The sequence below is a fragment of the Echeneis naucrates genome, chromosome 5 (assembly GCF_900963305.1).
Source record: "Echeneis naucrates chromosome 5, fEcheNa1.1, whole genome shotgun sequence".
NCBI classification, from domain to species: Eukaryota; Metazoa; Chordata; class Actinopteri; order Carangiformes; family Echeneidae; genus Echeneis; species Echeneis naucrates.
In genome coordinates this window covers 17,936,797-17,960,689 of record NC_042515.1, presented here as the reverse complement: position 1 = coordinate 17,960,689, position 23,893 = coordinate 17,936,797, and the positions used below count along the sequence as shown (strand labels likewise).

Sequence of the window (23,893 nt, the reverse complement as noted above, 5' to 3'; positions counted from 1 at the left end):
ACTCCTAAATGTATGAACTCATTTTTGCTACATAAGCTCCTAAAGTGTAACTGTTGGAGGGGAGCAGTCTAGTTCTCATGCTTTGGTTTCAAAGCTGTTAAACTTTACTTGTCAGACTTCAGTCTGTCAGTCAAGTCTTACCAGACTGGTGATCAGTTGTTTAATTACAGATACATTAAGCATTTCCTGATGCTCTTTGGACACATTTGTTCCACATGGCTTCATTATCTCAACAGCACTCAACCTAACTTTGGTTGTAAATCTTCCTACAAATCATTACTTACTGGAGGACTTCAACATATTATTGGTGGAATGGGTTAACAAGTGCCATGACCATTTTGCATCACTGGTGCTACAAAAACCACCTGAACTGAAATTGTTCAGCTAAACTATAATATGTGGTTCTCTTTAGACATCTTAATCCCCTAAAAACCACAAGAGCCCGAGCACACCTGCTGGTTCAGAAGACCACTGAACAGCTCACCACTGACTAGCAACCCCCCCCCCAAAAAAAGAAAAATAAAATATAGACGACAACATCTTGTGACAAAGTTTAACTGATAATGTATTTACAGAAGTAAAAATGAATTTGACTTCAAGGCACAGTTAAGCATTTCTATCTGCTCTAACCTGCTTTGGACGTTGCCAAAAGTATGGACAAAATAAGCTGCTTATATAAACTAAGATCAGAGAGTAAAATGAAAAAGACACTGTACACAAAAATAAAGATTCAGTCTTTGAGCACATTCCTTAGTCGGCACTCTCCTTTTTCTTTTTTTTCTTCTTCTTCTCAGACACAGGTGTTTCTGGGATCTCTTCTGCTACCACAGCTTCTGTCTTTTGTTTTTTCTTCTTTTTAGCTGGAGTATCAGTTTCCTCTGTTTCATTTTCTGGGGCAGCTGCTTCCTCTGCCTCAGCCTTACGTTTCTTCTTTTTCTTCCCAGGTGTTTCTTCTGGCCCGATCTCTGCCGAAGGGGTTTCCTCTGCTTGGACCACCATCTCAGCTCCTCGTTTCTTGTTTTTCTTCTTGGTGACAGTGGCATCAGCATCTCCATTCTCCACCTGCAGGAACCACAAAAGATAATAGAGTTCAATTTCAAGCCCAAAATAGCCTTTGGAAGGCTTCAATGTCTGACTCGCTTCAGTGATCCAGTCCATTGTTTTGGGCCAGCCAATGGTTCGGAGTCAGTTTTATCTAGCATGTCGTACACTGAGACAGGACCACACATGGGTCAAACCTCAAATCAAAACATGCGTCTCCAGACAGTAAAATGACAGCTTACCCCAGCTTCACCATTGGTTTCACCATTTGCTTCTTGCTGCTTTTGTTCACGCTTCTTGCGCTTCTTTTCCTTCTTATCTAGTTTCCGCTTGATCTCAGCTGCAACATCAGTTGCCTTAGACAAGAGAGAGGGGGGAGAAATAAAAATTAGTAAAATTAGTAAATATTAGTTTAAAAAAAAAAAAGAAAATGGAGCTGCATCAGGCTCATTAAATCAGTTTTTACCCTCACAGTCATGTCAGGGAAAGACTTGTCATCATTCACAGCATCGACAAGTGTATGAGCATTTCAAATGGACAAAACATTCCCTTGAGTGTGTGTCTAAACTCACCTCTTTCACAGCCTCTTTCATGACATCCACATTTTTCCGCGGCACCTCACCGGTCTCGTAGAAAGACAGACGCTCTTCCACCTGTTCACGCAGCTTGTCACCAAACACACTTGTGGGTAGCTCTGAGAGACAGAGCATTAGAATTACTCACCAAGCTAATAGCATTATGTGTGGCCTAAAAGTCACTTCACATGTGACTTCTGCTCAGGAAACATCTTTTCAACATCAACCTGAGGGTTGAATACTGTTGACGAAAAATATGAGCATCACAGCAATCCTGCCACATTAACGTTTCGATTAAATTTCCTTATCCCCCCTCCCAAAAACCCTCACTCCCCAAAGGTGTTGCCACTCACCAGAGAAGCAATCTATACGGGAGGCAATAGTGCATTTGTTTGCCAGGTATCTGGAGATGCGGCCTTTGTTCTTGGCAGCAGCACGTCCAATGAAGGTCGAGTGGAAAATGAGTCCGTATTTGGGGGTGTTTCCGCGAGTCTTTAATGCTCTGTGAGAAAATACAGCTGCATTCACATCCAGAATTTAAGTGTTAAACAGTATGATCAATTTCCACGTGGAAAATGTTTTAAGTGTATACTGTACAGCTTTTCGTGAGAAACGCTGCAGTGGTATTAAAACAAAGACTACACGCCATACGAGCAGTGATAAAGTGCTACCTCAGTGCTGCGAGTGGCTGCTCAGACTGTGGGGGTGCATTTGGGAGAGAGGGATCACTCCAGAGACTTTATAGATATGTCTATTCCAGTCACCCTACTCTGCTCCGGCCCAGCCCTGCCATCACTGCAACCACTTTTTTCCCCAGCAGGGGGGGGGTGCCCCAGTACCTGAACAGGGCCTTCTCTGCTCCTAGGATCTGCACAGTTGAGGCAGGGTACTTGGCAAGGTTGGTTAGACTTCCAGCATGGGAAATCAGACGAGCTCCCACCTGAGGAAAAGAAGTTGGAGTCAGTGACAGCCATGTCATTGGAACTGATTTTGATGGAACTTGAGTGCATTCTCTGACTTAGGACCATCAGCACCGGATAAATATTCATCACACGGATTCAGTGGATTGACAGATTTTGGTATAACATCATTGGTCCAACAAAAGCTAAAGTATTCATATTTCTACTCACCACTTCTCCAATCAGGGCTGCCAGGTTGGGAGCCACCTGGCTCATCTTAGAACGCAGGTACTCCTGCAGCTCCAGACGGTAGGCAGCCAGAGAGACCACACGATCAGAGAACCTCTCGATGTTGATCAAGTCGATTGGAGAGATGTCCATACCTGAAGAAAAAAACAGGAAAAGGTGTTGAGCAGACAAAGCTTGTGTAGCGGCTGTTGTTGCAGGTGGTCATTTCAAATTCTATGTTTGGTTGTTTCTCCCGACAGGATCCGCAGTGAGGATTTGTGCCTTCACTACAGGTTTATGAGAGAGCTATTCTGCCCCCCTGTGTTAGGCACCAAAGACAATTGTTGGTCCATGGTGGGCAAGAAAGGGGCATTTTTAAAGCTTTTTTTTTTTATTTACCCTGCAAAACTGATAAGTGGCCAAACAGCATCCAAGTACAATATGTTCAATGACATTGATACTCATGGCTTGATAGTTAAAATGATGCATGCTGACCCATGGAGGACCGCGATGCCTCCAGGATGGCCTGAGCCTTAGCGTTGTCCATCACCACCTCCTCCAAACTCTCCACGCTCTCATCAGTCAGCTCCTTCCTGTTTCCAATAACCTGAGCCAGGCGACAGTACATCGAGTTGTCTGGCACAATCTTGATCAGCTCAGGGAAGTGGTAGCCATACCATTCACTACAGACACATGAAGAGATGAAATAAAAAAAAATCCATGGGAAGCCATTGTGAAATCCTGACAGCTCAAGCTGCAAATTAGATTCAATTTAAATAGCTGTCTCACCCAACAACTGCCCTGCCAGATGACAGCTGGCAGAGCATGTGTGTTAGGAGAGATCAATGTCCCTCCTGTTTCTATACAGCCAGCACTCTAGGGTGTACTGTCTGTGGTAAGCATTAGGAGGACGCAAAGAATTAGATGCTTGATCCAGTAAGAACTAAGAAATGTGAATATAATGTGGATTTACATTAAGGGAAACGACAATCTCAAGCATTCTTCATGCCTCAGATGTTAAACCTTACAAATACTCAAGAATTCTTGCCTCATACAACAACCTCATATTAGAACCGAAACATCAACTGCTGCGTTAACACCAACTTTCAACATGCGCACACATGGATTATTTAGGAAGTCACAGCAACACAACTGCTGGTTTCTGGAGAGGCCACCATGAAGTGCAGTGCTTGTGTAAACCTTACCGAACTCGCATGGAGAATGTGTTGATATCTTTATCCAGCTGGTCCAACAAAGCAATGGACTGGATGATCATGTTGTCTGCCCTGTTGACATTGAACTTCACCTTTGCTCTAGAGTAGCTGTGGCCAAGACCCAGCTGTGCCTTGGAGGCAGCCTGGCTGGTCAGACCTTTTACCAGAGAGTGGAAGTGCAGACGCACACCTGACAGGGAACACAACACATATGGTTTATGGGTGTCAAGTGGTATGAGATGACTGGTGTGAAACTAGTGGCTGTTCAGATTTTCAGTATGAACCTTCATGAGTTTCAGGAATATAATATAACATCAGTACAGGCCACACCCATTCCTGGAAGCTTTAGAAATGTGTTTCAGTTTTCCTAATAGGGAAAAATTGCCCTCACCTCTGGTTATCTCAGACACTACACCACCAGTTTGGATGGAAATGGTAAATTCTTCTTGTAAGGCAGCTCCTATTTTGGCATCTGAAACTCCCAATATAGGTTTTTTCTTCCCAGAAAGGGGCAGGTTTGTCTCAAGGAACAATTTGAGGTCAGCATGAACCACACCTGTAAGAGAAAAGCCTACATCAATTCATGCACTCAGATTCAACTCTAGAGCTTGAGAGACTTGCTACGTTGAAAGTAGTGGTACCAAATTGATATAACAATGGCCAAGGTCAGTGATTAAAAATGGTCATTGTTTAAAAACAAATGGGATTGTTTTACTTTTACATATTACAGCACGGCTGCATTTCAAAGCGCTTTCCTCAGAAGTTCAGGGTCAACATTATGCTGTCAGCACATTAACTCAGTGGATTGACAGATTAGAAAACATCATTACAACTGAGGACTCTTTAAAACAGGTCCCAATAAAGGAAAGACACAAACCCTCAGAGATGGCGTTCATATTCTCCAGAGCAGCCTGCGCCGACTTGAAGGGGAAGAAGGCAGCCAGGCTCACCATGCTGTTGAACTTCCCGAGGGTCAGCACGCTCTGCTCCACCTGAAACAACACACCGTTACATTGGTTCCACCCGGGAAGCGCCCTCCAGCAGCACCGTGTCTGAGCACGGAGGACTCACCTGAGGGAGCAGCATGCCGATCTCCTCCACCTCCTTCACTGCGAACAGCGCGTAGCCCGACGCGTGCTCGAACAACACGTGCAACACCACCTGAGGAAGGTAACGGTGCAGTTAAAGCACTAAAGTAACACGTCACCAGCGAAGCGACGTCTACTGTTTGCTAGCGCACAAATTAACGGAGCGTTTCGGGCCCCACGTGGTGGCCCCTGAACCACGAGGCAGCGTCTCGTGTTTGAAAAATGGTTTAAGTCATTAATTCAAAAATACAAAGTAGAAAAATGCACTTATATACACACAAGGTTCTGCTTTAAGAAGCAGATATGGTCATTTACACGTCAACACGCCGTCTCCGCGATGGACCCACGTGCTGACCCGGGCCCGTGCTGAAAGTGGCTTAAAGCTAACTCGTGCTAGCAGCACCAGATACGGTTAGCTCAGTAACCCTGCTGCTAATTTATGTATGATGGCTGACATTGAGAGTATTAATTATTAGCCTTTACTTGGATTAACGTGACTAGTAACGTCCTCGGTGTTAAATTTCATCAGTATAGAGTTGTTATCTGGCTAACGTTAGCCACATGGGTGGCTATCTGGTTCACTCGGGTTCAGGCCTTCAGCAGAATAACCGTAAACACATGAAAATTTCTCTTCTTAAAGCGGCGACAATCTCAACGAGCCTGAAGACATGGCGCTTAATAACAAACTTTCTTAGCGTTCCCAAACACCTGGCTCCCCTCCACTTACCATGATGAGTAAATCTGTACAGCAGCACGCAGTACGTGTCTGCTCCGCTCACTCTGCTTCAGGAAAAGACTGCGGCTTCACGTTTCAGCAAACTGCAGCGTGGCTCAAACACCGCGAGGCTACCGGGTATCGCGAGATTCGACCCAAAGACTCCACCTGCTGGATAAAGAGCAAAGGCTCATGTATTTATTTATTTGTTTGTTTGTTTATCCACCCATCCGTCCGCTTTTTCCGTTTCCGGGTCGCGGGGGGTGCTGGAGCCATCCCCAGCTAACATTCCGGGCTAGGGCGGGGTTTGTTTGTTTATTTGTTTACTTATTTACTTACTTACCTTTTTTTTTACCTTTTTCTTATCGATAGAAAAAACCCTCAGAACAAAGCAATAACTTCTTATTTCTTCTAAACATATTTTCCTCGTTCATTATACCGTCTGTGACATTTAGCAATCTAAATGTCTGTATACATAGACAGATGCTCTTAAAGCTTTATTTAGCATGGGCCAAATGAGATAGACATCAATCAAAGATTATATGTCCATGGGTATGAGCAGTGAGTGAACTTTCTAATCTGGGCTATGGGTGTGTTTGAGCTTTAAAGTAGGTCAAAAATCGATTCACCTTTATAATATCAAAGGGGTTCAGTCATTTCTTTAAACAGCTGGACATGGTCATCTCAGTGTATTTGAACAAAGCCATCTTCAGCTGTAGATTATATACATTATTATATACATTTGTCACATTAGTAAATATTCACATTAGAAATCCTGTTCACAGCACAGTGTGAATGGGACTGAGTCAAAAATAAACTCCTTTTTGTTGCTAGTAAAGGAATATTTCACCTGGTACATTGACAACATCAGAGCTCTCAGAGAGGTAAGCTATAATACAGACATAATCAAAGACAACATTTTTGTCTGTTTTTCTTTTTTTTTCGGACTTTTTGGCAAGAAAATAAAGAGAATACAACATCTTGCTACAATTATTTTTTTCAAGAAAAGTTCTCATACACAGTTAGCACATTAAGATGTAATAATGACCAAAAGTCCTCAAGTACAGATGTGAGCTTTTATGTCACAGGAAATGTGCTTAAGTTCAGAGCAAAACACGGTCCAAACAATAATGAACAATACAGCAATACAGCACATCATGTTTATTTTGTGGATAGGAATCACCATGAGACAGATTACAATGACAATTTCACGATAATTCCTGGATTGAGAACATAGTTAGTTTTAGTGAGACAACTGAAAGACCACAGTAGCATCCACTGTAGCTTTAGTGGGATCTACAGACATTCATTGTTGTGTAAAATGCAGTAGCTCAATCAAAAACTATTTCGGATTTTCTTCCTGCAAGGTATGTAAGTAATTACGATGTAAAAGTAGTACAAGCAATTCATAGCCGATTGGCCATTAAGATTTTCAGCTGTAAATAGCATCTAAAAAGGTGGAAAACACTACTTCTTTAGGTGTATGTAAATAAAAAAGAATGAACATAAGGTGATGAAAGAATTTAAAAAGAGCTTGGGTGTCAGTGTGACAACTCGGCACTGCAGATATAGCCCAAAGCTTTACTCATCTGCTCATCATGCAATAAACCACATTCAACAACAGCAATATTTTTAATAATCCACTTTTGCAGAGTATTTTGACAGCAGTATAAAGTCAACTTGCAATAACATTTCAACACCATGCAGGAAAAACTGTAAGTGTCAAATTTAGGAAAAAGCATCATTAAAGTTCTTTAGAGTCAAGATGGTTTCCAAGTAATGGGTGCATTTGGGCCGTTTGTGCACAAGTATAAATTACTAGCGGGTCATAAATGTCACATTGTGTTGCATTTTTGTTCAGAGTGGAGACTTTATGACTGACCCCTTTGGAGTGATCGTCTCCTGGCTGTTACACACACACACACACACACACACACACACACACAAAATGTACACACTCAAAACTGAAGTTTACTGCATGAATCAAAGTAATCTTTCAGTTTTTCATTTGGTGACCTGATTAAGAAAGTGACACAGTTTGAATTTTTTTATTCAGTTAGCAGTATGAATAAATGAGACTCAATATTGATTCCTTTGTTTTCAATCCATTTGACCAATATTTCATTATATTGTATCACCACAATTATTGAGTGTGTGTAAAGCATCCTGTAGTTCACACAAGCCTCCTGATAATGCAAAGACACCACAGGGTTGCTCATCAATGTGTCACTTTGTCAGTCTTGTCACAGGCCGATATACGTACACAGTGAGCTTAGTACCCTAATAAAACAGCCAGATTCCTGAGTAATATGTGCGTTTCCAGGAGCATGGAGTAGAGTACTTGAATGAGCCTTTTGAGGAGCGGATGTGAGGGAGGACAGTAAAAAGCTTCGGCATCAGGAGAGGACTTGATATAAAGGCTGTCTGGGACAAGCTGACGCTCAGACTGGTTCTGCTCTGCTCATCTTGAAAGACGCTTACTTAACTCACTGACCAAGGCTGACACAGCACGTGAGTATCATATGGAGCCTCTTCTGTTTCACACTCTCTTAGGCTTTCTTTTTTATCATGTCTTCCTCTTGTGGTTCTCCCCTTTTATGTCTTCCCTTCTTTTATTCTCTTGTGTTTGAGTGGAGAGCTTTGTTACTGTTTTAAGTATTAAGCTATTTCAGTATTTCACACTGGCCTCTTATCTCTCTTGTTAGAAGAGCAGTTTGTTGTCTGTTACTTCCCTGCTTCTCCCCCAACTCCTTCCAGCTCTTCATTTCCTTATCTGCTCTCCAATTGTGAATCTCTCCCTTGCATAATGACATGGGATCCCCTGTGTCCTTCTTCTAAACTCTATCTTCTGAACACACACACAAACACACCCACGCACACACTACACTTCTTGCCAAATACTGCATCTTGACCAATTTTGACTGCCTCCTCTTTTTCCCACGGATAAAAAAAATGTTCCTAATTTCTCTAAGTGCTGAAGTCTCAGTGCAACTCACACCTGGTCAAGGGAAACACCAACTATACTGTGCATCTGTATGCTTCTGCTATTCTGCATGGATTGCGTGCCTGTGTACAGTGTGTGTATATGTACATGTACATGTGTGCAGGACAGAGCAGAATGGGTTTACGTGGAGCACTGGCTGGTTGCATGATGTTGGTATGCCTGGTGGCGCAGCTGGTTGAGAGGACAGAGGGACACATCACCTTCTTCAGTCCAAAGGAGATGATGCTGATGAAGGTAAGTGGCTTGTGTTTGATTGGCCAGTGTGCAGAAAGAGGTATGGGTGGCTGATGGATTGATTAATCAGTCAACAGGAAACTGATCAACTACTGATTTATTCATAAGCCATAAAGGAAAACAAAACATTTCGTGGTTCTTCTTCTTCAGTGTTAGAATTTGTTGCTTTTCTTTGTTTTACATCTTGGCTATTTTCACTAAGCTCTGGTGATTTTTCTCATTTCATAACAAATCAGGGACAAACAATGATTAATTTATTAAAACATGTTAGAAATATGATGGTTATACTATTTTTAGTTACACCCCTTTACTACACAATGATTAAATATTAGTCCATGAAGTCCTTACAGTGGAATCATATTAAGACTGAAGTCTCATTAGAGTTATTGCATTATTGTACTATCCTGTAGCTCTATTGGGTAAGTTTCAATTTGATTAAAAAGTTTGATTTGGCAGTATTTTCTAAAAAGCACTCAATTAATTGATCAATATATAGCAGAAATATAAACATTTATATAAAAAAGCAATAACTTAGAATGTTGATACAGACCCCTTTTTGGATTTGGGGCATAATTTCATCCATTGTAGCCAACAGCAAAGATGGCATAAGAAATACACGCTAACAATTTTCATTCATGTCAATTTTGGTGTCAGCTTTGCAAAGTTTAAATGAAAAGTCAAATAGAGGTTGGGTGCAATGTCGTGTTGGGTTAAGGAGTTTATTGATGAGGGATGAATGTAGATGTTGTGGATCTTTTTTTTTTCCATCGGTATTCTCAAACGCTCACAGGGGCGAGAGGGCAGAAAGGACATGGAGCCTCGGTCAGAGGATGGTCAGTCTGAAGAAGTTACCATCCAACAGCTTCCTCAGGTGGAACAAGATGGAAATGACGTGAGTGCACATCCATATTCTGCACATTACCTCCACCCCTAGTGCCTCAACTGATTTGTAAAGGCACACTGTCATTAAATACAAACAATTCAAGCATCCTATCTTCTGTGTGTCAAGGATAAAACTGTGGAGATTGCTGTCCGTCTTTCACCTAAACAGCTGGATCATGTGGCCCCAGTACTCGATGAGATCATCCATGAAATAGTGGGTGAGCATCAGAAAGGTACAAGCATTAGATTAGTACAAGAGTTTGCATTTAGTTGAAAATGTCATCATACTATAGTCTTATATCTTCTTTCATTATCAACCGATGAACAGACTTGAGTATTAGTGTTTTGATTAACATAATGTTCTCTCACTATCTTTCTCTCTCTGCAGCAAAATAGTGAGCCCAAAGACACAAGTGGATGAATACTGTGTAAATTCTTCTAAAAGCACTGAATGCTCTAATGTTTTATTGTGTTTTAATGAATCAGTCAATAAAGGAACGTTACCATGTCAATCACTGGAGCCTTTTTCGTTGTTTCCAATTGTTAAGAAGGTGCAAGTGCATCAGCCTGACCATAATCAGTATCACATCCACTTTCCATGAATGACAATCACTGAGACAACATGACTGCTTTGACATCAACTTTTAACGCTTTTAACAGCACTTGTTATTGTGTAAGTCAAGGCTTTCGGTGAGAGGGTGGAATGTGGCGTCTTTCTGTTATCAAACCTCGGTTTGGCTGATAGTTGTTTCAGAGCTTTGATGTCAGTCTCTCACAGAACTCAAAGTCCTTGACCGCAAGGGCAGCGTCTCGTGCTAATGGGGCGGGGAGAGCCAAGGAGCAGTCACTATCAAAATACTTCCCAGTTATCCCCTGGGTTTCCTCTGCCACTGCACAGTAGATTGAGCTGACTGCTCCCTCTTCTGGAGTCTGTGTGTGAGATACAGTGAGAAAAGAGGAAAGTCAGATAGCAGTCAAAGGAATCCACAGGTACATATAGTCATAGGGCAAATATGTGACTGGTAAGTTTGAGTGATTCCTGATCCCTGGTATCTAAGACAGGCAATGGTTCAGCAGGCAGTGATAGGTCACAGATAGATATCACAGTCCTACATCAAAGCAGAGCGATTAGTTCCAGGCCAAGAACTTGAACTCTAAAAGTAGCTGGAAAAGCAAATAAAAGGCAGTTGGAAGCCATGGTTGGCTGGTAATGGATCCCAAATGACAAAATTAAACAATCCTGATTTCACCGAAGTCCAGGAAACAGAAGTATAATTGCCATCATGGTTTGCAGACCTTCTTTGACTTTTACAATAGTTACATCAGTTAATACAATAGTACATCACACAGTTTTCACAGTTTTGTGATACAATGAAAGTCTTCTCTGGGTGTAGATTGTGTGATCAAGTTAGCCTATGAATGACGCATTGACAACCTTTATGATATGGCTCTTGACCAAATTATATACCAAATTATTAAAATGGAAATCAACTTATGCTCTGAGTACGTTTTTTTTTTTTTTGTTTGTTTGTTTGTTTGTAACCATAATCCTAACCCTAACACGTGGGAATGCTTCTGTATGCTTTGCACATGAAGTCTTTGGCAGCCAAAGCTAATATTTACTAAATCATATCTCTCATTGTGTATCATTCAGCACTTAGATTTATCATCCGTGACAGAAATGACGCTGACACGTTGTGTCCTATACAACTAGGTTTGGCCCACAGTTTCTGCAGACACAAAAAGCACTGCTATTTGTTTATTTACAAGACCCTTACTGGCAAACAACTTTCCCATATCTCATACCTTTAAGAACGGCTCTCTGGATCTCACTCGACTCGATCCAGCAGTTTAGTGCCTCTTGAGGTCCCTCACGTCTTTTCTGAACCCGGAAAACTTTTCAATTTAATGCTCCCAATTCCAGGAATATTTTCCAATATTCCCAGATGTTGGAGTCACTTCCCTCTTTTTAAAAGTTCAAATATATTGTGTACAACCACTGTTGCTCAACCTGCAATTGTTATTTCATATTCTCCTTATGGTTCATTGTCTCTGTACATACACCATTTGGCCATGAAAATGAGGGAAACCTCAGTGACCCACAAGTTAAAATAAAGGTTTAAATAAATAAAAATGAGTAATACAACTCTAAAACTAAATTCCTGTTCTCCACCAATGATGATATCTTCCTTTATTTAAGAAACTTGTTGTTTGAGTCTTGGCTCTTATTCGGACATCTGACACCTCCCTCACTAATCCAGCACAGCATTTGTGTATTCATCAACAAAAACTTCACAAAGCCAGTTGCTCAATTTACTCTGCAAACCCTGTCAGATGAATAAAAGATTATTTGCGCAAAAAGAAATTGTTGTGTTCTAACTAATTCAGGCTGAAAAAACAGCCAGCATGTCTATTTGTGTGTGTGCGCGTATGGGGGGTTATTACTTCAGAGAATATTGTTTGTCCTACAATGAAACGCTAAACTCTAGACCTAATTATATCCTGTTCCAATTCACCTTGATTTCAAAGGTGCTGTTTAAACAAAGGTATTATCTTTATTATTATCACTATTAGTACTTGCAGTGTTATTATGAAATGACCCACCTTGAAAAAGAAAAATCCAATGAGGTTAAAAAGGAAACGGATTGTAAATGAATAGTGTCTCATCACTTCTGTGGTGACAACACCAGGGTGGACAGAGTTTGCAGTGACACCTACATGTGAAAAACACACAGAGACACACATTACATAGGGAACTCAACCAGAAACAGAGAGAGTGGCTTAGAGTCTTTGAATACAGGTGTTCTTACAAAAATAGAAATTGTTATTTCTGTCCTTTAATATGAGCTGAGAGGAGAAGGAATTTCATGCTTCCCTGCTTTGTATAAAGCAACAATGCCTGATTGATTTTGTCTTTTTACGGAAACCATTTGGAAGTGTAAAGGAACAGTGCTTCTTTTCACCTCTCTGCAAAATACATTGTGTTCCTGTTTGTGCAACAGTGGACTGAGCATAAACAGTCTTGTTCTATGCAACCAAAGCTCATGGGACACTTCACATTGATTGCTAAGCAGCAGTGCTAAAATAGAAGAACCATGGGAATAAAGTTACAACATCCAGTAAATAGAATGAAATGGGTTTGGCTTCATTGGGGTGCACTATTACATACAGAAAAGAAAGCTTTTCTTTTGTAGTTCCAGTGGGAGTTGTGTGAAATCTAATAAGTTGCCTCAAATGACTGGACTACAATAGCAGCTACCAGCATAAAACGCCTAAAATCTCTGACTAAATTGTTGATGATAAAGTTCCTCAGAAGGCATTAGAGATTACACGTTTTGACAGGTAAGACGGATGTGTGGAAGTCAATACATGAAGTGAAAGTGAGGTGAAATTTAATTCATTGTTCTCTTTTTGAAATAGAAAAAGAAGAAACATGGAAAGTTCATCATGCTTTGAAAATTTGGTTCTATTTTAACAATTATTTTCTTCTATTTAAGTTGCCATGTCAAAACATGGTCCACCCCAGCTTGTCATACTATCATGTGGCAACGAATCCCTATTGAGTCTAGCCTGGCCTCATGTCATCCAAAGAAGATAAGAAGATAAGGAGTAGTAGAAGGAGGAGTAGTGCTGATCAGGGAATGTACACTGACCTTTTGCCTTTCGAAATGACAAAATGATTGCTGAAGCACTTGACAAACACTCAGAAAAATCTTTATTCTGAACTAATGACAAATAATCAGAATAATTTGGTTTTGGTCCTACCTGTCCCTTGTAGCCTGGATGCGAACTCATTGGTACAGATGATATTGTGCAGCTTAGTGTTGTTGTAGACTTTGTCCATGCAGTAGGTGAGGTTCTCCCCACGAAAATGAGAGAAATCCACTTTACCCTTCTTGTGGTTGACTGATGTCAGGGTGACAATACGAGATGGAGCTGACCGCTTCATCAACTCTAGGATGTAACCGAAAATACTTTAAAGTATGCCATGACACTGACATGTATCATTGATCATTATGTAATATATACAAAGGCTCTGCTTGTGTCAGCTGGGGAAAGTCATACCCAGCAGCAGGTTGGTGAGAAGGAACGGCCCCAGGTGGTTCGTGGCAAAAGACATGTCAAGTCCATCCTTTGTTATCTGCCTGGGTAAACCTGATTGTGGATAAAAAAAAAGAAAAGGGTTTGCAACTGGATCTATAAGTGACCATGGACAACATATATATATGCATATAAATGTTCAGCTGACACATTTATACAACGCTTATATATATTAAAACCATCACAACTAACACACATGCGGTTGCCCTTGAGACAAAATCTCACTTTTTCTGTGATTTTTTTTTTATTTTTTTTATTATTATTCAACATTTTGGAGTCATAGCTGTAAAACTCTGGAAATCATGTTCACATTTAGTTCATATTCCTGCCAGATACAGATTTAACTACTGAATGTGTTTCCTGTTGCGTGACTTTATGCTTTTTTACCTGATACACCAGCATTGTTGACGAGGATGTGAAGAGCTTTCTCCTCCTCAAGAATCCCCTTTGCAAATTCCCTGACAGAGTCCAGAGAAGACAGATCCACCAGGCGCAGATGGATGTCAGAATTTCCCGACTTCTCCTTTATTTCTTTAACTGCCGCGGTCCCTCGGGCCTCACTTCGACAGGCCAGGATAACACGGGCCCCACGGCGTGCAAAGTCCAGGGCAATGAACTTCCCAATCCCTAGGAAAGATAACACATTTTTTCCACACTCTACTGGGATACATGGAATTTCCCTGAGGGGATGTAATCTATCTATCTATCTAGCTATCTAATAATGTCGCACAGTGTCACACTGGCCACAGTTCCAATGAAATACTTATACCACTTATACCATTACCATATTGTTCATGCACTTATTTTTGTCTCTGTGTTTTTTTCTTTGTCCTCTAAAACCCCTGAAATTAAAGTATGTAAAATTAAAGAAAGTAATCTGCAACTGACGAGAATGTTAATTTGAAGTTTTTGTTAAAGGTAATATTTAATCCAAACGATGATGTTAACCGTTAACCCACAGTAATTATTGTTTGACCACTCTCCTAGTTCCAACCAAACAGTAAAATATGCTGCATAATCTAACATAGTACAGTATGATATACAGTAAAACAAGCAAAACAGGACTTCTACGGCGGAATATATTCAATGCCATCAAACCTCTATCTTCGTTACAGAGGTTAAAAAAAATAAATATTTTGAACTGGAGTCATGTAGTATTAAATTTCATTTTAAGGTATTTGCAAAATTCTTGCTGCCAAAGAACACTTAAACCCCGATATGGAGGCTTTGGTTACATGCTCACCCTCATTGCTTCAACTTCCATAAACCATTGCTGTCATCCTTTTTCTCTCTTCTATCAGAATCTCAGTTCAAGTTCTTCTGGTTTAACCTGTAAGGATAACTTTTCTGGCAACAGATATTCTGCACTATCCAACATGTCTTAAATGTCACTCTTTGTTTAACCGCACCAGAAAAAGAAAATGTAACCACCCATGTTTCTTGTTTAGTCTAATACTGCATGATGATCTACTAATAATCTGAAACAGTCACCCACCGGTGTTGGCTCCTGTCACGATGGCTGTCTTCCCTTTGAGGCTCACTGTGCAGGCCTGAGGGTCCCACTGGGCCCTGCGCTGCAGGCGCACCACCAGCGCCAGCAGCACGGTAGTCACAGCCCAGCAGGGGTGGCACAGAAAGCCAGGCCAAGTCATCCTACCATCTGAGCCGAGTCTCGACCAGTGACAGCCAAGAGAGTCAAGGAGGGAAATCTTAGCAGCACCGCTCGGTAGGTGTGCCAAAAGACTCCAGTGGCGGTACACCACTTCCCCATCTGCTCCCAGTCCAGAAGGAGCGCACCATGTCTCCTCCAGCAGCCCCTCACATGCGGTAGCCTCTTGCTGGTACACTTCCTCTCATAATACTGTTTCAAAGGTCAGTTTTTTTTTTTTTTTTTTTTTCGTCTCTACAGCGGCTCAATGTAGAGACTGAAAAAAAGCAACTGGGTAAATGAACATTTCTAGCTAAATCTGTGGAGTTCCTCTGTATCCATTATTTTATCCCAATCCCAATCCCATCATCACTCCACTGAACAATCATTTTCATATTCATGTAGTCTGGTGTTTTGGAGTTTACTCATTTAACTGGGTTTATTAAGAAATTGTAAGAGCTAAATTTACTAGCTGCAATAAGAACTGCATTATTAGAGTAAATAGATGACTTAGGGCATTTCCCATTCATCCCACTCTGATAATTTCCATTCAAAGTTTATTTATATAAAGTTTAAAGTGACTTGATTGAAAAGACTAATGCAACACAGGGTGACAGGCTGACAAACTATACACATGAGTTTATTTTTTGCGAGAAGTGCATCAACAAAATGACAAAACATTTTGTATTGACATTTGCATTGTCTCACTTTGTATTTTTTTTACGAAGGACACCACTGTAGCAGGGAGAGTTACATCAGTTAATTACAGCTTTTGGTATCTTTAGATAATTGCACATATTTCGGTATGTATTGATATTCGGTTTACAATAAGTAAAACTCTTCACGACTTGCAAACATTCTTTGATTGTGTGAGGCGTCACAAGGAAAATGATCCATTCAGTCATCAAAACTGAATGATTGCAGAGTGCGGTAGTAGGTAGAGAATAAGAGTCCCAATAGAGCGAGGTTTCCATGACCTGGACTGGCACCGATCATTTTCAGTGAGCACTGGACCTTTCCTTCTGTACCTTTGTAGGGGAGTGACGGGGTCCAGGGTCCTTGTCCCTGTTCAGGTGTCACCATGACCTGTTTGATGGGTGGATTCGCACAATGCGGAAACAAAGCTGACACGATTTAAGAAACACACATCAATTTAATAATGCATGCACAGCTCAAGGACACATACTGTAGAATACGTTTTCAGCAGACATTAAAAATTCCAACATGCTCTTATCACAGGTATAACCAGTATCTTCAGAAACACTGCAATCATACAATCAGAGCATTCATACTGTTAAGAATGTCCCAGACAAGCATCTTTGGTTTCAGTTCTGCTCGTCAGAAAGTCCTTATCAATGACACAGTTCATTTGGCTGTTGCCTAGTTATTCTACGTATCTTTATCTGTCATGTGACGTTGACGAGTTACTGCCACTTAGATATACATTCACTAATGAACATTAAAACTAAAACATCAAGTGTGCCATGAACCTTTACAGATAAACACCCATAAAAAATTATATGTTGTTTACATTTTTTTCTTTTTACCTTTTTCCTAGCAGCACTGCGGCATAGTGGTTAGCACTGTCGCCCCACAATAAGTAAAACTCTTCACGAATTCCAAACATTCTTTGATTGTGTGAGCTGTCACAAGGAAAATTATCCATTCAGTTATCAAAACTGAATGATTGCAGGGTGGTAGGGGAGGAAGAGGACGTAGGTAGAGAATAAGAGTCCCTGATGAAATCAGAGCCACACTTGTGGATTATGTTGTAAACCACAGTCCTTCGATCACAAAAGCTGATCAAAGAGTTCAGCTTGATATAAGATCAATAAGTGATTTTCAATTAATGACACTTGTTATAATTGCAACACAAATAAATTAAGATTAATAAATTAATTAAGATTGAGATCAATTGAGGAAATGCCCTGAAAGTGGATCGTAGTGCATGGTTCAGTTCACATACATCACAGCAAAACCCAGAAGTCACCGTCAAGGCAGATATCCGTATATCAGTGACTTGAATTTGATTTCGGTGTCCGTAGATAGATAGATAAACGCATAGACGGATTATTTAGGGTTTGACAGTGTTTGGAGCTATTAATCATCCTCTGTCAATCATTACAGAACAGTATGATCAAACGGTTACATTGTGTGCCTCGTCACATATGTTGGCCACTAGAGGGCAATATCAGCCAACAAATTGAACTTATTTATTACCCTTATTGATCCATTTTAAATTTTATGCTTAAGCTGTCAAAACAATCGAGCATTTTACTAAATTTCACAATTTCTAGTGCACTGCTACAGAAAAAAAAGCTGCTTTCGTTCAACCTGTGCTTACATGTCTGATGAGATTCAGTTGGTTTCGTGATCTGTGTACATGTGATCATATCAGATAAGGTCTTTGCCATGGATCTTTGTCCTTTCGGTGGAAACAGGGAAAAAAAAAACAGAGAATATTTACTTGTGAGTTAAAAAAAGGGGTAAATAAATCAGTTGTTTCAAGTGAAATATACCAGTGACCCAGTTCCCCTGAATTTTGGAGTAAACTTTCAGTTAATAAGTATCTACACTCTAGATCTTGTTTGGTGTAAAAGCAGTGGAAAGCCTGAAGTCAGTCGAACCCCCGGTCAGTCTTAGAGTCAGCACGCTCTTTTGTGCTGAGCTATGTTGAAGCTACACAGGAAGTGTAAAGAGCATGCGGGTCCCATCAGTTTGCAAAAAAAAGAAAGGACAAAAAGATTAGAGGGTAATGGGGTCATGGATGTTATCCCCATTATTTTATCTTATATCTTTTGATCCTGTCATCAGATATAATATGTGAAAAACAATAACTGAATCTGTGGTCGCCAGGATTCACTTCATTAAAAACAAACACACACTAGGATAAAATATGATTATAAGTGAAGGGATCATTAGCATGATTCTAATGTATCGTACTGGTGGTCTGAATGCGTGCATACATTTGTAAGGCAGCACACCCATTGGTTGTTGAGACATGCCATTACAAATCGTAACCTCTTGGTGGTACAAGAGGAAAGGTCCAGTGGTCACTGAAAATGATCAGAATTGACTTTTTGTGGATTCTTACAGTGTGGAAACAAAGCTGACACAATTGAAGAAACACACATCAATTTAATAATGCATGCACAACTCACGGACACACACTACAGAATACGTTTTCAGCGGACATTAAAAATTCCAATGTGCTCTTAGCACAAGCATAACCAGTATCACCAGACACACTCCAATCACACAATCAGAGCATTCATACTGTTAAGAATGTCACAGACAAGCATCTTTGGTTTTAGTTTAGGAAGTCCTTTTTAATCAGGTTTCAATGACACATTTCATTTGAAAAACTAACCTTGTTGCCTAGTTATTCTACATATCTTTATCCGCCATGTGACATTGACCAGTTTTCTGTGCAGAGGTCTGAAAAGTCAGCCTAATATTTAGTTTCTGAACAAGTTCACATGTTAGCAGATGAAAAAAATGAGCTTCAGATGGGATAAACACATTTGGATTTGATGGAAAAGTCTTGGAAATTTTCCATTGTGTAGTGCAAATAATGTTTGACTATGGTCAATCAAAGTCTCATTTAATCAATATCTGTTGTAGGCCTATGGATTGTTTTTTCCAAAGTACAGAATTTTTCAAGCTCTTAAAGGCAAACTATTAACTATTAAAAGTTAACATGCTGCAGAACTAAAATATTAAAAAACACTATAAATTCTGTCAACATACATAACACATCTTACAAACACCTGATGTATGTAAAACATTTTACAAAGGGACATTTGTGGTAGTGAATTATTTCTTGCCACTTAAACATGATGCAGATATGCATTCACAAAGAAAAATTCAAACTGAAACATCAAGTGTACCATGACACTTTACAGATTAACACCCATTAAAAATGTTCAGTTATATTATCAGCGACATAGTGGTTAGTGCTGTTCCCCACAATTAGAAGGTCGCAGGTTCCTGGCCTGGAGCCTCTCTGTGTGGAGTTTGCATGCTCTCTCCTTGCTTGCGTGGGTTTCTTCCGGTTACTCCGGTTTCCTCCCACTGTCCAATGACATCATGTTTGGGTTAACTGGTGGCTCAAAATTGTCCGCAGGTCTGAGTGTGAGTTGTTGTTGGTGCCCCCACCCCTCGCCCAGTGTGAGCTGGGATTGGCTCCAGCACCCCCCATGACCCGGAAATGGAAAAAGTGGCAGAAGATGGATGGACCTTTTTCCTATAATTGGACATCTAACCTCACATGCAAAGCCACTGTAGTGCATGTCTGACCGTATTGTGTTTCAGCAAATGTGGGGGTGGGGGTGTGAAGTGGGGGCTGGGACAAGACTATAAAGTGTGGAAAAACCCCAATGGGTATTTGTGCCAGAGACAGAGAGAGACAGAAAGAGAGAGAGAGAGGCAGAGAGAGAGAGAGAGAGAGAGAGAGAGAGAGAGAGAGAGAGAGAGAGAGAGAGAGAGAGAGCGAGAGAGAGAAGAAGAAGAAAACACATTAGTGGAGAAGAGGGAAACCAGAAACTGTGGACAACTGTGTGATATGAGAGGGACCTCTTAAACTTATTTTTATAGGGGGACTGAGTTTTTCTAATTTAGAAAATAAACTCGACTAAAAACAAAAGGTATAAAGGAGAGAGGGAGAGGAAATGAAGGACTTGGTGCTGTCAGTAGAACACGGAGTTTCTCAGCGGAAAGGAGTTAAAGTTTGGCTGAGAAATGAACTTGTTCGTGCGGGACTTGCTGAATCCCTGTCCACATATGTCATGATGGTAAGACAGAATTTCTTCTAAAAGATGAATTAACTGTCTGTGTGTGTGTGCGTCAACACTTATTTCTAACATTCATTCTGACAGCAGCTTCCCTTTTCTTTGAGCTCTTTTCTTGTTTTTTAACGTTGTAGCATGCTTATCTGTGACTACCACATGCCATTAATTATTAATGTCATGTTAACGTGCCCAGTTGTGCCTGATAGCACGTTTCACAGTCACATGGTGGGGGTCGTGACTGGGGATTGGAAGCAGAAGTGGGTGAACCAGGAAATCTAGTGCTACCAGAGGAATGGCTGGGCAGTAGGCCCGTAGCAGTAGGAAGGGGTTTCACAAGTCACATGTTATCACAGCTGTTTCAAAAACCCTTGCACTAACAATGCTGGAAGAAACACACACACACACACACACACACACTCACACACACATGCAGACAGCTAACACGTGCTGTAGATGAGCATGTGAACACATTGGTAAATCGATATTTGACAAAATGACTTAAACTTATCTAGTTTAAACTTGGGAGAGCAGACCTAATCTTTAAATAAATATGTTTGACCTTTATAGGAGGAATCACACTTTTCCTGTTTCTTGAAACAATTCAGTCAGCTGTTTTCCACAGGGCCGGCAGTTCCTTTAAATTGAAAATGAAAAATTAACAAAGCCCCACCACTGACTCATTCTTTAGTTTAGTTCTCAGTGGCTTGACTGAACAGGCTCCGCTCATCTGGTCTACAACCTGCTTGTTAAGAGTTCTACAGTTTTTCCTCTCTGTAATCATCATCTGTCACTTTGGGTTCTTTCTGAGTCCAGACGTTTGGCCTGGGGTCTGTGGCGCAGGTAGTGACAGGTCAGGGAGCGTTTGGAGAGTACCTCAGCATCAACCTAGGTTTTGGATTGGGTGTCGCTATGGGGATACATGTTGGAGGGAATGTCTCAGGTATGGGAATTGACCTTTACAAACCCTACCCTAAAATGCTCAGAGGTCATCACAGTCATTGTGCAGTTGACATTTTTTCATTTCTCTGTCCATTAGGGGCTCATATGAATGGTGCAGTGTCGTTTACAATGTGCACATTTGGTCGCCTCGCGTGGAGGATGCTGCCCGTTTATATTTTTGCACAACTATTGGGATCCTTCCTGGCAGCAGGGACAATTTATGCTGTCTATTATGGTGAGGACACGCTGCGTGTTCTAACACAGTGAACACATATATTGTTATCAAACCCAGTTACTCATTTATCATTGTTGTATTGTCATCTGTTGTCATACACCTTAGAGCATTTGCCTTATTGACGCTGTTTCCATATGCAGATGCCATTCATGATTACTGTGGAGGAAACCTGACTGTAACTGGTGTAAATGCCACAGCTGGTATTTTTGCCACCTATCCTGCACCATACCTTTCCTTGCTGGCTGGATTCATTGACCAGGTAGCCATAAAACTGGATTAAAGGATTACGACTACAAATCAGGGGGAGCATGGTGGCATAGTGGTTTCGGGTTTAGTACCCTGGACTGAGCCATTTCTGTGTGGAGTTTGCATGTTCTCCCTGTGCCTGCATGGATTTCCTCCCACCGCCCAGAGACATCATTTTGGGTTAATTGGTGACTCTAAATTGACCGTAGGTCTGAGTGTGACTGTGACTGGTTGTTGGTCTCCGTCTGTCTCTGTGTCTTGGCCCTGTGATGGACTGGTGACCTGTCCAGGGTGCACCCCACTCTCACCCAGTGTGAGCTGGGATTGGATCCAGCACCGCCGTGACACAGAAACAGATAAGCAATAGAAGATGGATGAATGAATGGACTACAAATCACCATCATATGGCACACACACAGGCACACACCCCCTTCTTTGCTGTATTGTTTTATACTCTGCTAATATGTGTGTTTCTATGTGATGTTTGTTCTGTTCGGGTGCCAGGTGTTTGGCACAGCCATGCTACTGCTGTGCCTGATGGCTCTGTCCGACCAGAAGAACAAACCAGCCAGAGCAGGCAGCGAGCCTGTCGTGGTGGGCCTCCTGGTTTTACTCATTGGCATATCTTTGGGCAGCAACAGCGGCTACGCCATAAACCCCACAAGAGACATTGCACCCAGGGTCTTCACTGCCATAGCAGGCTGGGGGTCTGAGGTTTTCAGGTATATATATATATGATGGAGGAACTGGCTTTGAATGGAGGGTTTCTTTTTTTTGCACCTCTCTTTATTGTTAAATAACTAGTCTAGTTTTTCAACAAAAAATTGACCATAGTTACTGGTTGTTTATGAGCAATACATATATTGATACTTTGTCTCTTTAACTTTAAATTTACATTTATATCTCTGTCTTTATCTGTGCAGGTCTGGAAATGGGTGGTGGTGGGTACCTCTAGTTGCTCCCCCCATTGGAGGTGTGTTGGGTGCAGGGCTCTACAAGGCTTTGGTGGAACTGCACCACCCCCACATCTCTGAAAGGGATGGGGGGTTGGTGGAGGAGTTGGAGGAGACTGCTCCTCTGGAGAAACAGAAAGACATCTGTGCAAATGTGTGTGTGTGAGAAATCCAACTATGCCAAGTGTTAAAGGCCTGTTTGTGGATATAAATAGATAGTGAGAACATTCCAATATGACATGGATGACATGACACACAAATAGACCAAGAATGAAGTCATCAGATGGGGGATTGAAAGGCCATTTTAAAATAACTATTATCTAATTAAATGCATTTAGAGTGGCTTTCAATATAACACATAGTCCTCCAAGCTGAATCATGATGCCAACATCTTTGGCTTGCTCCCATCCATGTCAGTAATACATTAACAACCAAAAAAATTAGGGCCATTTCTTATTTGGAAGAAGGGAAACATACTAACGAGCTTACATTTTATACTTGTATCATTGAGGAGATAGCATCTGATACATCTTTTGTCTTCCATTACAACAATTAACACTTACATATACTTAGGAATGAGTATATGCAAAACAATCAACTCCAGTACATTACACTTAAGAAAGGCAAGAATCATTTCAAACAGGTTGAAAGGACAGAAAAAAAACAACAGAAAATATATCTGCTCATCTTACCAACTCCTCAACTGGGACTCAGCAGCTATAAGGTAGAACGTGTGTATCTGTCAAAATCCCAGCCCTTAGATCTTATTAAGCCTGGCCACAAATGTTATTTTCAAACTGCTGAGAAATAACCTTGTCACATTTAGTGATGAGAAATCTTAATTGCAGATTTCATCACATAACAAGATCAACAGGCCTAAACTCTGAACTTTAAACGTCATTAAATCACAACATGAGTGCAAGTAAAAAAAAAAAAAACAAAACTATTTGAGATTTTTAAAGCCATCATGGTTTATTGCCAGTCTCTCATAATGCCACATGCAACATTTCAGGCTGAAGTTTAAATGCCCACTTAGGGTGTAATATTTCATACTGGAGCTCTCAGGCATCCGTCGTGCACCCTTAGTCCTTTCCACAGGCA

At 40.9% G+C, this 23,893-nt stretch overlaps 3 protein-coding genes and 3 non-coding genes across 8 annotated transcripts; 1 reads left to right on the top strand and 5 right to left on the bottom strand.

The window, feature by feature from the left end:
• Positions 1-539: 539 nt before the first annotated feature.
• Positions 540-5,849, bottom strand: nop56 (NOP56 ribonucleoprotein homolog). Its single transcript, XM_029503306.1, has 12 exons — positions 5,773-5,849; positions 5,029-5,118; positions 4,835-4,949; positions 4,349-4,513; positions 3,949-4,147; positions 3,239-3,426; positions 2,747-2,898; positions 2,456-2,556; positions 1,970-2,118; positions 1,614-1,735; positions 1,284-1,397; positions 540-1,062 (listed from the first exon to the last, which is right to left on the bottom strand). The coding sequence occupies exons 1-12, from the start codon at positions 5,773-5,775 to the stop codon at positions 751-753; spliced, it is 1,710 nt and encodes a 569-aa protein (XP_029359166.1). The 5' UTR covers positions 5,776-5,849; the 3' UTR covers positions 540-750.
• On the bottom strand, positions 1,480-1,547 carry LOC115044348 (small nucleolar RNA SNORD57). The gene has a single exon (XR_003840814.1). It is a non-coding gene; the product is annotated as a small nucleolar RNA SNORD57 (small nucleolar RNA).
• LOC115044352 (small nucleolar RNA SNORA26) lies at positions 2,986-3,105 on the bottom strand. Its single transcript, XR_003840818.1, has one exon. It is a non-coding gene; the product is annotated as a small nucleolar RNA SNORA26 (small nucleolar RNA).
• Positions 3,524-3,655, bottom strand: LOC115044349 (small nucleolar RNA SNORA51). Its single transcript, XR_003840815.1, has one exon. It is a non-coding gene; the product is annotated as a small nucleolar RNA SNORA51 (small nucleolar RNA).
• Positions 5,850-9,077: 3,228 nt separating the features above from the next.
• LOC115044305 (retinol dehydrogenase 11) lies at positions 9,078-15,803 on the bottom strand. 2 transcript variants are annotated; one of them, XM_029503308.1, is made up of 7 exons: positions 15,477-15,803; positions 14,369-14,608; positions 13,946-14,035; positions 13,646-13,834; positions 12,485-12,594; positions 10,609-10,810; positions 9,078-9,860 (listed from the first exon to the last, which is right to left on the bottom strand). In XM_029503308.1, exons 1-6 carry the CDS (start codon positions 15,631-15,633, stop codon positions 10,631-10,633), a joined length of 966 nt encoding a protein of 321 aa, XP_029359168.1. In that variant the 5' UTR covers positions 15,634-15,803; the 3' UTR covers positions 9,078-9,860; positions 10,609-10,630. The 2 variants fall into 2 exon arrangements, with proteins under 2 accessions (XP_029359168.1, XP_029359167.1); XM_029503307.1 differs by having other exon boundaries at positions 9,078-10,810.
• A 4,285-nt stretch (positions 15,804-20,088) lies between these two features.
• On the top strand, positions 20,089-23,769 carry aqp7 (aquaporin 7). 2 transcript variants are annotated; one of them, XM_029501380.1, is made up of 6 exons: positions 20,089-20,422; positions 21,233-21,359; positions 21,456-21,593; positions 21,734-21,852; positions 22,344-22,561; positions 22,763-23,769. In XM_029501380.1, the coding sequence occupies exons 1-6, from the start codon at positions 20,300-20,302 to the stop codon at positions 22,956-22,958; spliced, it is 921 nt and encodes a 306-aa protein (XP_029357240.1). In that variant the 5' UTR covers positions 20,089-20,299; the 3' UTR covers positions 22,959-23,769. The 2 variants fall into 2 exon arrangements, with proteins under 2 accessions (XP_029357240.1, XP_029357241.1); XM_029501381.1 differs by lacking the exon at positions 21,233-21,359 and having other exon boundaries at positions 20,299-20,422.
• The last annotated feature ends 124 nt before the right edge of the window (positions 23,770-23,893 follow it).

Bases quoted from the DNA above. Each gene is read 5' to 3' on its own strand.
- nop56 (XM_029503306.1), bottom strand. The intron at 2,557-2,746 runs GTGAGTAGAAAT...TCTTTTCCTCAG, and splicing joins CAGCCCTGATTGGAGAAGTG to GTGGGAGCTCGTCTGATTTC. The intron at 2,119-2,455 runs GTACTGGGGCAC...ATTTTCTCACAG, and splicing joins GCAGAGAAGGCCCTGTTCAG to AGCATTAAAGACTCGCGGAA.
- aqp7 (XM_029501380.1), top strand. From the start codon at position 20,300: ATGAAGGACTTGGTGCTGTCAGTAGAACACGGAGTTTCTCAGCGGAAA. The intron at 21,853-22,343 runs GTAGCCATAAAA...TTCGGGTGCCAG, and splicing joins TGGCTGGATTCATTGACCAG to GTGTTTGGCACAGCCATGCT. The intron at 22,562-22,762 runs GTATATATATAT...TTATCTGTGCAG, and splicing joins TGGGGGTCTGAGGTTTTCAG to GTCTGGAAATGGGTGGTGGT.
- LOC115044305 (XM_029503307.1), bottom strand. From the start codon at position 15,633: ATGACTTGGCCTGGCTTTCTGTGCCACCCCTGCTGGGCTGTGACTACC. The intron at 14,609-15,476 runs GTGGGTGACTGT...TATCTTTCCTAG, and splicing joins CGTGACAGGAGCCAACACCG to GGATTGGGAAGTTCATTGCC. The intron at 10,811-12,484 runs GTGGGTCATTTC...TCTCACACACAG, and splicing joins TTGGATTTTTCTTTTTCAAG to ACTCCAGAAGAGGGAGCAGT.